Raw genomic sequence first — 15,671 nt, 5'->3', positions numbered from 1 at the left:
TGTCATAATGGCAAAGATAAAATAAATCAGTTATTAGAGATGAGTTATTAAAACTATTATATTTAGAAATGTGTTGAAAAAAATCTCTCCGTTAAACAGTAATTGGGGGAAAATATACAGGGGGGGCTAATAAATTAGGAGGGGTGTAGATGTAGGTGTAGGACTGTAGATGACACGAGTATGTCAAATCAACCAGCCTTTAAGGGCTATTGTGTGCGCTATTGTAATGACACTGTAAAAAGCTCTTTAAAGCAGATTCCATTCGTACAACACGGCCTCCCTTCACCGCACAACAGCAATCAGAGTCGAACATTTCACACACAGAGGGTGTGTTTCTACAAAGCTTTTGACAATGAGCAAAAAAGGGCAAGACCGAAGAGCAACTCCCTTTTCACCCACACAGGTAGACTTATGAAATACTGGGAAGGTGAAATACTTTTTGCAGTTGACAGAGACACATAGCTGGAAAAAATACTAACTATGAATTTTATTTACAGTCATGCTACTGTGAAAACATATTGCTTAGGGTCAGTACGCTTAATCACTTGCAAAAGATATAATACGCTTTTTGTATTAAGTATATAAGATTAAGTGTATTAAAATGTTATTATTTTGATTAAGCAAGTATGAATTAAACTGATCACAAGTCTATGTTAGACTTTATGTCAGAAGTTTTTCGGAATTTACTATTCATCAAATAATCATGTGGGAAAATTTCAATTTACACAAAAGTATTAAGCAAAACAAAACTGTTTTAAATAGTAATATATATATATATATATATATATATATATATATATATATATATATATATATATATATATATATATATATATATGTGTGTGTGTGTGTGTGTGTGTGTGTGTGTGTGTGTGTGTGTGTATATATATATATATATATATATATATATATATATATATATATATATATATATATATATATATATATGTGTGTGTGTATTTATTTCTTCATTTATTTTCCTTTGGCTTAGTCCCTTATTTATCAGGAGTCACCACAGTGAAATGAACTGCCAACTATTCTGGCATATGTTTAACGCAGCGGATGCCCTTCTAGCCGCAACCCAGTATTGGGAAACACCCATACACTCAACAAACAACAAGCAACGGACCAGAGGTCATTCATTTGCAACGGAGAGTAGTCCGATCATCTATTTATCTGGAAAATTTGGATTCAATTTGAGCTGCAAATTGGTTTAAATATTTGAACTTCTGTGTCTATGCAACCGGCCGACCGGATGTGGTGTATAACAGTGTTGTCCAAGCAGGTCTGTGCTCAAGAGATGAATAAGTAGTTTTTTGTTATTTTTTGTAAATTTTTAAATCTGAAAATCTATATTAAAAGAGCATATTTCTATTCAAAAATGAGTAATAAAAAAAAATATTTTTAATGCTGTCTCCATATGTTCACTTCTTGGTCATATGTCTTTTTATGTTCTAAACTTGTATATCTTTTTTTTTTTTACACAACATGAGCTTTTTTTTTTTTTACACATACTGGTGAGTTAGTCATGCAAAAAAAAAAAGTTAGTCATGCAAAATAGAAACAAATTTGTATATTCACTACCTTGCCACATTCACTGTGGACATCCGACAACCTGTTTATTAACTGGAATTTTTAAAAATCACAGAATGTGGAAGCGAGAACGATTTCAAAGGAGGAAAAGATAATCAATGAATAACGACTTGCCTTTCAGCCTGTTTGTCAGACGAGATTTTTTATTAACAGAAAAGCCCATTTTAATTTTCATCCTGCCCAAGTTTTTAAAATTACAGCTATTATTGCCATCATATATACATGAAAGGAAAAAATCCACTAGCATACTAATATTGTCTGGTCTAATAATAAATGATCTAAGTTAGGAACACAGGCATGCACTTTGACAAAGACTTCTGCTTGTTTTAAAGCTGCCGGACAGGCTTGTTTGAAGAGCAGAGCTGAGATTAAAGAGCACTGATTGATTCAGGATCAAACAGCAAACGGTGAACAGAGAGCGTGGAGTTTAAGGCTAAAACTATAACTTATGGACATGTCATGACCACCACAGAGGTCAGATTAGTGACGATCATATTTGTTCATCATTAATATTTATATTTCCCAGTACTGGGTTGCAACTGGAAGGGCATCCACTGTTTAACACATGCTGGATAAGTTAGCGGTTCATTCTGCTGTGGCGACCCCTGATTAATTCATATTTACATTAGAGATTTTTTTAAACAGAGTAACTGGATAAATTTCCTTGCATCAAATGTGTCTTTTGACTTCAGTTTTTAAAGCCTCCTGAGCACAAACCCATCCTGAAGGCCCGATTTATACAGGTCTTACCGGTTTAACTCTGCTTGTATTACTCACGCTACTGAAGGAAACCTCAAAATCAGTTTCCACGCGAAGTACAAAATGTTTCTTTCCGTTTCTATGAGACAGGAGCATTCATTTAATGTTCAAACTGTTTGTTTACATATCATATGATCAAAATGTGGTTGACGGTTAAAGCAAGACATTAAAAGAAGCCAATCGTGTTGTGTATCATTTGATAAGGCTAAAATTTTGTGCTTAGAAACAATTCATTGAAAGTACATGAAATTATGTCTATTGCATAATATATATTGAAATTATATTCTGATTATAAAATGTTGCCGTTATTTAGCGATATGACTGTGATATTTAGTCACTCTTGACTTGTTCCATGTCAAAAAAATTTGCTTTTTTTGTTCAGTTGAACACAGAAGAAGATTTTTTATAGATGTTGGAAATATATAATTATTCTACTATGGATGTTAATGGTTACCAGTTTTCAACATTATTCAAAATATCCTCTTTTGTGTTTAACAGAACAACAAACTCAAACTGGTGTTATAAATCAAGTCAATTGTGAGTAAATGATAGCAGAATTTTCATTATTTGATAAACTATCCCTTCAGGAATACTGTACATCCTGCAAGAACATTTTTACTTCCGACATTTAGGTTTATTTCAATATTTTACCTGCCTTTTCTTTGTAATCGTGAATCATTTAATAATTGTTTCCAAACCTGTATCATTTCTGTGTCTGCATGGGATGATAACTGGTTTCAAGGTTTACCATGGTTTGGAAAAGTCAAGGTTTTAAACCCGCAAAAATCTTCTGTTATATCGTTCCTAAGGTATAGGTAAGCAGGGATGGATTTAGTGATTTGGGGGCCCTAAGCAATTACAGCCATGGGGGGCCTAAAAGTTTGTACTTTAGATTATTTTTGATTAGTTTATTTTGCTGTTTTTTGTTTCTTATATCACTTAATCTCCTTTTTTGTATTTTGTCTTAATACAAAATAATATTAACAACATGTAAAGTATCTTGTAAAACTTTTTTAAATAATTTGTTTTCTTAAAATTAATTCACAACTGATACAACATATAAACTATTGCATTTTAAAACTAAATATTTACCCAGTTTGTCTGCTGGACTGCTCCATGATTACAGGTGGGGGACACATTTGCGCAGAAGTAATAATCATTAAAATATTATTTGTTTAGACACCTGCCAAACAAAATATGATAAAAAAATTATGTTATTTATACAATTTATAGATATAATTTATATTTCTAGATATTTTTGGGGGGCCCTTGGATATCCTGTGGACATAAGCAACCGCTTACCTTGCTTATTGGTTTAATCTGCCCCTGTATGTAAGGGTTTATTTTATGCGTTGTAAGGAAATCTGTGTTAATGAAACTAGGTATCGGATGATAACCGTTTTCAAGGTATACTGCGGTTTGGAAAAGTAAAGGTTTTGAAACCGTCAAAATTTTCTGCTATACCATTCCAAAGATATTAGTACAATATTTTGTTTACTTTTTTTGCTTGTATTTGGGACAAAAGTATCTCCAGCAGAAAAAAATATCCAAAAGATGACATTTTAAATTGTAAAGAAATCTGTGTTTTTGAAACAAATGAAAACAGTAGAATTGTATTTAGTCTGACATGTTTACTGTTCTGACTTCCGAAATATCATATATGTTTTCTAAAATAAAATGTATCGGGGGAAATGTGGGGAAAAGTGTTTTTTTTTTTTACCCAGACATTAAAAAAACTTATTGTAGAGCAGCAATCACAATAATGTGATGCAGTTAAATCATGATACTTTTATCCAAGGCAGGGATGTCCAAACTCGGTCCTGGAGGGCTGGTGTCCTGCATATTTTAGTTCCAACTCCAATTAAACACATCTGAACCAGCTAATCAAGCTCTTTCTAGGTATACTAGAAACTTCCAGACAGGTGTGTTAAAGGAAGTTAGAGCTAAATTGTGCAGGACACCGGCCCTCCAGGACTGAGTTTAGGCACCCTTGATCCAAGGTTATCATATCGTCAGAAATTTATACCAGCCCATGCCTATTTCTGTGTAAGAAGTATTAATCGGCTTTTTCCACAAATATGATCATTAGCAGGTTAACCTGCCACCATGTCCAAAAAACCAGCTTGTCCACCTTGGTTTGACCAACTGGTTCAAAGAGGTCAACCTGCTACTGACTACAAGTTGAATTAGGAACAGTTAGCAGTTTACAAACCACAATTTTACCATGATAATTTCTGGTTTAGAATTTTAAAAATACATATCTTAAGAAGAAAGTGACATTTCTGAAAGTCAGTTGTTGTGGAAGTTTATTATTGAGGTAATGTTGGTTTTAGAGTCGCACATTCGTTCAGTGACAACTTGTGACCCGCTCCCTATATGGTTTACCATGGTATTTTGAATATTCGGTCTGAAATCACATCCAAGTATGATTTGATTACAAAATTAGCACTATGTATATGACTGTGAACGATGTTGTACTTCGACAGTCATTGGCTGCTAATATGATTCCACTATTTTGAATATTTTATGGTGGTTCATTCCGCTGTGGCGACCCCTGCTTAATAAATGGATTAAGCCGAAAAGAAAATAAAGGAATATTTTTAATGAAATGATCTTATTAAGGAGAGAGTGCGAACGTGTAAATATATAAAACCATCTTTACCTCAGTGAAGTTCAGTAAAGTGGACTTACCTTTAAAGAGATAGTCATACTCGTCCTCTCTACCAGTCATGACTTTAATCTTCTTACCGGCTAATACGAACTCCGTGTTTTCAAATGTAAAGACAGCAATGTCTCCCGGAGAACCACGAGATGCTTGTGGTAATATATATTTACTATATAGTCGCAGAACTTCGTTTACAAGACGCGTCGGCTGATCACGAGCGCTTCATTACGCGCGAGCTTCGTGCGTTAAACAACCTTTGAGCCAAAAAATAAAACATATAACATATTACCTTCTCTTGACAGCAATATATAATGCGGTCGTCAAGTAAAATAAGTCATAAAGTAGACTAAACTACTGCTAGTCGTTGCTGGGCTACGTCAACCAAGTTTCGCACTGCCGTCTCATCTTTAGGCAAAAGCTTACGTCATTGTACTGAGATGTAGCCCCGCCTTTCTGAGTATCCCATTGGCCATTATATCTGTCAATCACACGAGTGCGTCTCAGTCATCCAATGAATTGTGCTGTGTAGGGCTTCCGTACAGGTGTGCAACGTCACAGGTGTGTCTTTCAGTTGTCATTTATACTAAACATCAAGTATAATGCTTTTTAAAATATAATAGATGTTAATTAAACGTAAGGTATAATGAAACACAATGTAGCATGTCAATACATTAGACGAGCTGTCCAAAAGGTGTGTGTTAGATCAAATCTTCCACATTCCTCTGACTCTCGGTAAACGCTGCGGCTGGAAATGCCACGTTGGAGGAGATGAAGAGGCAGGGCTGTAAAACTGTCAGGGTTTGAACCAGGAATTTTTAAATATTCAGATTTTTAAGTTTATTTAGAAAGGAATTTATTTGTATAAGTGCAAATTGTCTAATTCCATTTCAACTGCTTTTAATATAGTCTTCATTAAAATCTAATTTATACCGTCACTTGACCCTTCAGAATTCATAACATATGCATATATAGCATACTGTTTTAAATGTTTGATAATATTAATGTTTATGGTGCCTAATATTTATTGTTTCATTTTCTTTTAAGATTCTTTATTAAATAGAATGTTGAAATATTTAGTTACTTTGTGTTTAATGATCATAATGATCATTTTTCTCTTCTTCTTCATTTTTTTATATCACATTTTACCTGTTATTTTTTTAATCAGTTTTATTATTATTATTTTTTACTTGTTTCTTTTATTCTTGTTTATGTAAAGCACTTTGAATTGCCACTGTGTATGAAATGTGCTATATAAATAAACTTGCCTTGCCTTGCCTAATGTGGCATTTTAACAATTTACATTTATATTTAGCAGATGCATTTGGTCCAAAATGATTCACAGTTCAAAAGGCATTCAGCCATTCAACAAAAAGAGGCAATATACACAAGAAAGAGCTAATTATACTAAGAACTATTATATATTGGGATGTGGAGTCATTTAATTTAATGCATTATTGTTGAATTTATTTATTTTTTATTTATTTTTTTGTTAAATCTTGATTTTTTTTTTTTTTTTTTTTTTTTAGTTGAGTTTAGTTTATTTGTTTACAGGGTCAATGCGCATTAATAAACACAGTAATATGTGCCAGGGTTAGCCAAGAATGGCTATTTTTCATCTGTAACCCCCTTAAAGAATGTAAAAAAACACCTAAAACAGAAGCACAGCATAATAACATAGAATTACAATACATTATTTTCGATGTATATAAGTGAAATGCAGATTTCTGAAAGCAATATTACCCTACTCAAGTATGCTGATGACATGACTGTGGTTGGACTTATGGTCAAAGGAAAGAAGGAGCTAGAGAGGGCCTACATTGAGTACACAGAATATCTGGTGACTTGGTGCGAGGACAGTGCTTTGTCACTTAATGCTTTAAAAACTCAGGAACTAATTATTAGTAGGGAAGGGCAGCCTATATGTCATCCAGTTACTATTGAGGGTCAACATGTGGAGATTGTAAACAGGTTTAAGTATCTGGGAATTATTTTAGATAGTGGCTTAGATTTTGGTGAACACGCAGACTATATCTACAAGAAGGCAACACAGAGACTCTTCCTTGTAATAAAATTAAATAGTTTTAATGTTAATAAGGGTATTCTGAGGAAGGTTTATACCAGTCTGGTTGGAAGTATTATCTCCTATAATATTTCTTGCCGGTAGGGAAATCTTGGAGCTAGAAGCAAGTATAACCATGCAAACATCGTTAATATGGCTAGGAAGATCATAATGGACCCCCAGAAGCAGATTGTGGAACTGTACACAAACCAGACCAGACGGAAAGCCTCAGATAGTTCAGGACTCAACTCATCCTCTTTATTATGAATTTTGAAAAGCTTCCTTCTGGTGGACGATACAGAGTATCCACAGCAAAAACAAATATTTTTAAGAAATCTTTTATACCGTTTGCTATTACCATACTGAATGAATGATCATGAAGTAGATTGGATGACTAGGGATGTGTGATGGTAATCTTTGGAGAAGGAAGCTTTGTGTTTGTGTTTGTGTTTGTTTTTGTGATGTTTGGGAGGCCAAAAAGGAATTTCCACACATGTGGACAATAAAGTTTTCTAATCTAATCTAATCTAATCTAATCTAATCTAATCTAATCTAATCTAATCCACAATCATATATAAAATACAAAAAAAAAAAAAAAACAGATTTTTGGCAACAGAAGATGACAAAAAAGCCAAAGACAAACAGTACTCTACACCATAACTTTTCAATCCAGATGGATGGGGCAACCATTACTGCATCCAAAATGGTGAAAAGCCTTGGAGTAACGATTGATGACCAAATAAACTTCTCTGACCACATTTCTAGAACTGCTCGATCGTGCAGATTCGCACTCTATAACATCAACTCAACTCCTTGTTCAAGCTCTTGTTCTCTCCAAACTGGATTACTGCAACTCTCTACTAGCTGGGATTCCAGCTAACTCTATCAAGCCTCTTCAACTGCTCCAGAATGCAGCAGCACGAGTGGTCTTCAATGAACCTAAACGAGCACATGTCACTCCGCTGCTAGTCCGTTTGCACTGGCTGCCAGTTGCTGCTCGCATCAAATTCAAAGCTCTGATGTTTGCCTACAAAGTGACTTCTGGCCTTGCTCCTTCTTATCTGCTCTCACTTCTGCAGATCTATGTGCCCTCCAGAAACTTGCGTTCTGTGAATGAATGTCGCCTCGTGGTTCCATCCCAAAGAGGAAAAAAATCACTTTCGCGAACGCTCACGCTCAATCTGCCCAGTTGGTGGAATGAACTCCCTAACTGCATCAGAACAGCAGAGTCACTCGCTAATTTCAAGAAACGACTAAAAACTCAACTATTTAGTCTCCACTTCACTTCCTAATCTGCAATTGCCTTTTTGAATATCACACTAACTGTACAAAAAACAAAAAAAAATACTAATACTACTAATACTTCCCTTCTTAGACTTTACAGACCTGAAACTTGCCTATAGCACTTATTCATTGTTGCTCTTAGTTGTGTAAATTGCTTCCTTGTCCTCATTTGTAAGTCGCTTTGGATAAAAGCGTCTGCTAAATGACTAAATGTAAATGTACAAAAAAAGTGTCAAAAATACACTAATGCTGACAATGCTAATTAACCAATTTTTAACATGAAACCGAAAGAACAAAAAGTGCATGATCTTCTAATTGTTGGTGGGATAGAGTTCCATTCCGTAGCAGCTTTCAGCCTTTCACTGCAAATACAGACTGACTGAACTTACTTTTTTTGAGAAATAATACAGTCCCCTCTTTTACAACCTCTAGTAGTTTGGTGAGCAGTCGTTCTAACTTCGTGTTATGTAGAATCTTAAAGAGTAAACAAATTTGTACATATTTAATCAAATCTTCCCAGCTAAGTAGGTTGTGTTTCTTTAATGTTGAACAATGGTGAAATTGAACTGATTTTTAATCAAGGGTTTTTAAGGATTGTTTGTATAATGATTCAAGTGGCTTTAAAGTAGTAACGCTAGCTTGGGACCAAGTGGTTAAACAATAAGTGAAATGAGAAATGATCAAGGAGTGATAATAGATTAGGGCAGCCTCACATGACATCTGATCACGAGTAAATCTGAAATTTGCTGAACTGAATCTAACCCGGTTATCAGAACACCAAGGTACTTGTACTTAGATACAACTTGTAATCTTTCCGCTGGTACAAATACATCAGGTACTACACTTAACCTATTAGAAAAGAACATACACACGGTTTTAGAGATGTTCAACTGTAAACAGCATAGATCTAACCAGGCTAAACATATACCTGCGATTCTGTGAGTTTCTTTGCATCTTGTAACACACTACTACTATGAATAAATATAACAGTGTCATTCACATACATTTGTATATTATTATTAGGACAAATAGTTGAAAGATCATTGACATATGAAGTAAAAAGTAAAGGGCCCAAAATAGATCCTTGTGGAACACCTGTGGATATACCAACGCAATCTCATGGCAATTCGTACTCTTTTTGATTTAGTGGCTAATTCGTATGAATTCGTACAATCTAATTCGTACAATTTAGTATTATTTACTCATCATCCAATGACGGTTGGGGTTAGGGGTGGGGTTAGGTGCCACGCCTCCTTTTTAAAATCGTACATTCGTACGACTGAACTTGTATGAATTCGTACGAATTAGCCACTAAACTGACAAAACATAAAATACTTACGTTTCCTCGTGAGATCAGGCTGGGATATACCCAAAGGGTAGTTTGTAGATTTGTAGTTCTGTATATTAACACACTGTGTGCCACCAAACAGGTATGATTCCATCCATTTCTTAATCTCTAAGCCATCAGCACAGCTGTTTACACTGATTATAACAATCGGAATTGGAATGTCTGTATTGTCCCCGAGGGGCAATTAGGCTTACAGCAGTAGCCAACAGTTAACAGCAACAGGTCACACTCAAGCAACATAGAAGTAACAGTGAACAATAAAATTAATCATTCATTGTCTTTTTGGCTTAGTCCCTGTTTTAATCTGAGGTCGCCACAGCGGAATGAACCGACAACTAATCCAGCACATGTTTTACGCAGCAGCTGCAACCCATCACTGGAAAACATCCATACACACTCATTCACACACATACACTACGGCCAATTTAGCTTATCAAGTTCACCTATAGCACATGTTTTTGGACTTGTGGGGGAAACCCACGCCAACGCGAGGAGAACATGCAAAACTCCACACAGAAAAGTCACTTGTCCCAGCCAAGGCTCAAACCAGCAACCTTCTTGCTGTGAGGTATTTGTGCTACCCACTGTGCCACCGTGCCACCCTATTATTATTATTGTTATTGCAAATGGCCATTTCCAAATCAATCAGTCTGCTCAATTCATATTCCAATATCTATAATCCATAAATGTGTAATTTTACACAAATTGGTTTAGAGGAATATTATATGAATATCTGGTGGTCTCATTTAAATCATCTGGTGATCTTCATTTAAATGTATGTTACATCAGAGAATATCAATTAATAAATGTGCATTCACAAACATTCATAAATACAGTTTTTATTTCATTCTTTGGTTACTGATGTTAAACATTTCAGAATCTGCGCTTACTCATAGTGGAAAAGAAAATCAGACACCATTATTTTATATTCCTGCTTTTATTCTTATTGCATGACAAACAGGAAGCATATTCATCATATTGCATTAACAACCGCAACTGTTAATGATAATAATAAAAATATTAATAATAATAATTATAATATTAATAATAATTCCAGCATCAATGATCACATTAAACTGATCATAATGATATCATGATTTGTTGAAATAAATCTTTGCATATGTACATATTTTATTTATAGATTTTCTTTAGCACAAAAAATACTGATTCAGTGCTGATTATTCTTAAATAATAAAGTAAATCTCTGTTTTATTCAATTAATGACATCAAGCATGCTGAATCAGTCAGACAAGAAAATGGAATAAAGATAGTCTTTTCTCCATCTTACAATTTAATTAAAGTAATAGAGAAGTTTCTCCAGCCTCTCAATAATATTGAGGAAGACTATCATAAAGTATCTGCTATTGAGTAGTAAAACCAGTTTTGGCATGATATTTCATAAATAATAAACACAAAAATCTGCTACTGACAGAAAACAAAGGGAAAACCGGTTAAAATTCATTCTATAATGCTTGTCAAAGCCTACAAACATTAAAATGTCTTTTGATTAAGATATAATATTTAAGAACACAGATATGGCTATATGTCAGTCAGTCAAATGGATTTAGTTGTGGTTTTTCTCAGAGATATCTCTACTGTACGATAGCAACGTTATACAGTTGAAGTCCAAACTATTACATTTTTGTTTTTTTCAAATATTTCCCAAATGATGTTTAACAGAGCAAGGACATTTTCACAGCATGTCTGATAATATTTTTTCTTAAAAAGAAAGTCTTATTTGTTTTATTTCAGCTAGAATGAAAGCAGTTTTATTTTTTTTAACAACCATTTTAAGGTCAAAATTATTAGCCCCCTTAAGCTACGTTTTTTGATTGTCTACACAACAAACCATGGTTTTAAAATGATTTGCTTAATTAACCTAATTAAAGGTGCAGTATGTAAAGGCCTGTTCACACCGAGATTTCAGCCACGATTTTGTCATTTAAGACAAATTTGAATTTGAAATCTTTCATCGCTGGTTTTACATGTTCACAGACAGTCGCTTGGTGCCCGTTGCGATCAAATTTTTCCTCCGATGAAGTTCTGACAGCGTCAGACGTTTTCGCACACTTTCCTGCAGTGTGTCAACAGCTGCGATGAGCATCAATCCAGGAACCAATAGGAGCTCAGAATTTAATGACGCAATTCATGCGACAATTCAACTGACCGCAGGGATATGTCAAAACAGTTTTCTTCCTGGTTTTATTATTTAGACTCGCCGTGTGCAAAACTGCCGCTACAGATTGTTTATGTTTGCTGTGAGGAATCATTTCAGAACGCAGGATAGTAAAAGTGTCACTGGTGGATGACGTCAAACTCCATCTTCATTGTCGTTCAGTCTGACTTTATGACAGCTGAGATCTTACAATGTGACATGGGTTGTCAGATTGACAACATCAACAGAAGCGAGACTGACTATAAAGTCTAAAGGCTGATTTAATGGCTGGTTTAAATGCTTTTCTAATTAAAAGCAACGGCACAAGCTACAATTAATATTTTCCATATTAAAGTGAGTTTTTGTTTAAACCAACACCGCAAATTGATATATTAGAAATGGCTTCTATTTCTTGCAGCTGAATAACAGAAAACTGACAATGACCACCTCAGGTACAGCTTATGTGCTTTATTCAGTGTTAAAGGCTAACGCCTGTTTCACACCGCAAGCGTCAGCGGCGCGTGAGCAGAGCGTGAGCAGCGCGTTTGTCGAGCAGTAGCAGCACGCAGGCGTTTGCCTTTCACACCAGCTGCGTCTGCAGTGCGCAGCTCTTCGGCAGCTGCTGCTGAGATCAACCTATCTCTGTCTATTCTATCTAGTTACCCCTCTATATACAAATAAACTTTTTAAACTTTTCATCTGTACCAAGGCCCCTCCTATGCTGTTTCATTTACCTGCAAATGTTTATTTAACAAATTTTATAGATCAAATAGTACTGTATGCTTCTAAAGCTAACTTATATGAGAATTGTCTACAGTCAGAAGACAATCGCCTGTGATATCATGTCATTTGTTTTTTGATTATCAGGTTGCTGTAGACCTAGTTATAATCATATTTATACAATATAGTTATAATGATATTTATACATGATCAAACTAGTGTTAATTTCTCCGCTTCAGTGATGTCCAGCGGCAGAATAACAGCTCGTTAATTCATGCTCGTGCAGATGATGAGACGGACAAAAGTAATTAATGCATGCCATTCTTTTACTTATTTTCGTGTTGTCAGATTCACAGTGCAAACAGCTCCCGGTAGGAATAATTCGAGTGAACATAAAACAAAGCCGATTAAAACTTTCTTGCTCTGCTAGCTGCACAGAACACAGCGAGCTCACATAATCCAGCATGCGTTTCGCACTACACTACCCACAATACACTTCGCTATGGACTACAAATCCCGTAAATATTCCATTTCCCCTCTCCTACAACACTAGTGTGCAACTTAAGCAAAACTGATACTAAAATTGTTTTACATTTGGTTTTGTAGTTCGGGCCTAAATAAATGTTTGTTGCCGTTTTAAATCGTTTTAAGTTCATTTGATTGACTATATATAAACCATTTGACATTATTAACGTATTTATTGGGTAAAATTGCTACTTTTTACTGTCATTCAATGAGTTTTGGTCATTATCAATGCACTGTCACTTTGAGCGTGAGCAGCGCGTCAAAAATAGACCCAGCGCCGAAACTATCGCTGCACTGCTGCTTCGGCGACGCTCACGCCTCGCTCTGACGCGCTGCTGCTGCGTGTGGTATGAAAGCTCTAATCTGTTAACATGGACGCCGAAAACACACGCGCTGCTCACACTCTGCTCACGCGCCGCTGACGCTTGCGGTGTGAAACAGGCGTAATAATGCGAGTTGGAATGCCATTTTAAATGACATTTATTGCCATACTACTGAAAGCAGCAGCAGATAGTTCACTTCAGATCTTAACTGTTTGAAATTGATCTTTAGAGCTGTGACTCAAAACCAACACATATCAGTGATTCAGCATCTACGTTTAATAATGTTTAAGAGGTTTAATATATATTGATTAGATTATAAGCCTTACCATTCCGTTGGAGTGCAGCGAGTGCACTATTCTGTGCTTCCGAATGGCTGTATTTAAATTTCTGTTTTGTTTTGTTTGGTGCAAACAGCCAAATCGCTTATAATCCAATGAATACATATTAAACCTCTTTAACATTATTAAACGTAGATGCTGAATCACTGATATGTGTTGGTTTTGAGTCACAGCTCTAAAAGATCAATTTCAAACAGTTAATTTTCAAGATCTGAGGTGAACTATCTGCTGCTGCTTTCAGTATTTGGCAATAAATGTCATGTTAAATGGCATTCAAACTCACCTTATTAGCATTTAACACTGAATAAAGCACATGAGGTGTACCTGAGGTGGTCATTGTCAGTTTTCTCTTTCTGTGCTTCTGAATGGCTGTATTTAAATTTCTGTCGGGTTTTGTCTGGTGCAAACAGCCAAATCGCTTATCACTGCAAATCTTGTCATGTAGCGTGTTGTTAGGACACAGGTCTACAATGTAACCTGCTCACCTGATGTTTACGTTCATAATATTTATATTATTTGCTGATTAATCACCTCAAGTGAATCTGCATCTCATTTTGGATTCTGCCACTGTCTCCTGGAGGTCGCATTTCAGTCGCAGGCATGTACTTTGAGAGCCTTTCTGACTGATTAAATGAAATATGTGGTTTCCACCAAGGGAACTCGGGATGTTGAAATATAATTGGCTAAACTGGCATAGGGCGGGTTAAAAGCACCAAAACAAATACAGCCGTTTCAGCACGTACCACACATTTTCATAGCAGAATATCTGACTTCACCATTGCTTTTCAGATGAACAAGACTGTTCACTTTGCATGTTTCTGAAATATCTGCAAACATATTATGGTAGTTTTATGCCTTAGAAGAGTTAATAACTTACATACAGCACCTTTAAAGAGCCCATATTATGAGTTTTTGAAAATGCCCTTCCATGTAGTTTGTAACACAGCTCTAAGTGAAGTGAAGTATCCAGCTAAGGCTTAAATCTGTAAGAGTACAGTGTTTAAAAGTGTTGATTCATCTATAAAAGAGTCGACTCATAGTGCTTCAAACGAGTCACCTTGATAACGAGTCATTAGGTGTTTCGCCATGACGTACGAACGAAACCAAGTTATTCACGTGCACGCGCAAACCTGGGAGATTTGAAACCTGCGGCCCCGCCCTCTAACACAGAAACCCAGACACACACACCCACAAACACACACACATACACACAAACATGCCGGTCGATTGAAGTCACACTGCAGATGGATATTATTGAGTCTCTACCCAAAGATGAAACCTCAGCATTATAACCAAGCAGTTGGAAACTACTGGAAACTTCTGCAAACTACATGCTACAAAGAATACTTCATCGGGGTTTGTTAAAGGGTCACGAAACACCAAAACACATTTTTTGAGCTGTTGACAGTCGTATATGTGTCCCACACTGCTAAAAACACTATTAGGACACCTATATTTCACTAAAAAGTGTAAATTGGTTGTTTTTGCGTTATTTCAAGCAAATTCGTACTTGCTGTTTTAAACGAATTTTTTAAGCTGCGTCACGGCCATGACATAATAGCGTGTGTTCCAGCGTGCAGACTGGACGTCTGTGCCAGAGTGAGTCTTATTACGTCTTACAGTGTGTTGCATTAATGCATGAGTAAGGCTTGGTTCAAACCAATCAGCGCGCTCTATTGTGCAACTTCATTAATATTCATTAGTGTCACCTTGTTTACGCCACAAAGACGCCACGTTGTGTTGGCAAAACAAGCGTGAAGTGTTGCTTTTATAGTTTGCTGCCATTAAGTTTTGTTTTCATTTTCTCTCTGTGAGAGCTCAGCTGGATCACGTGTGGATTAACAGTGTACGCGACGCTCGACAACAATAACTTACGTGTCTAAGGAGGATTATTGTTTACCT

At 35.6% G+C, this 15,671-nt stretch overlaps 2 protein-coding genes across 3 annotated transcripts in view; both read right to left on the bottom strand.

Annotated features, from left to right (window-relative positions):
• Positions 1-5,440, bottom strand: part of rab11al (RAB11a, member RAS oncogene family, like) — a 77,920-nt gene extending 72,480 nt beyond the window's left edge. The window contains 1 exon segment of one of the 2 annotated variants that reach the window (NM_200123.1): positions 5,044-5,440. In NM_200123.1, the coding sequence (NP_956417.1) occupies positions 5,044-5,083 (40 nt within the window). In that variant the 5' untranslated portion in view covers positions 5,084-5,440. 2 annotated transcript variants of the gene reach the window in all.
• An 8,709-nt stretch (positions 5,441-14,149) lies between these two features.
• The window catches only part of rab25b (RAB25, member RAS oncogene family b), a 22,809-nt gene continuing 21,287 nt past the window's right edge, over positions 14,150-15,671 (bottom strand). Inside the window, exon 6 of the mRNA XM_017351358.4 lies at positions 14,150-15,671. This exon is cut by the window's right edge and continues 1,874 nt beyond it. The gene's annotated coding sequence lies outside the window, so the exon portion shown is untranslated.

The sequence above is a fragment of the Danio rerio genome, chromosome 16 (assembly GCF_049306965.1).
Source record: "Danio rerio strain Tuebingen ecotype United States chromosome 16, GRCz12tu, whole genome shotgun sequence".
Taxonomy (NCBI): domain Eukaryota; kingdom Metazoa; phylum Chordata; class Actinopteri; order Cypriniformes; family Danionidae; genus Danio; species Danio rerio.
This window is presented reverse-complemented; position numbering and strand designations above follow the sequence as displayed.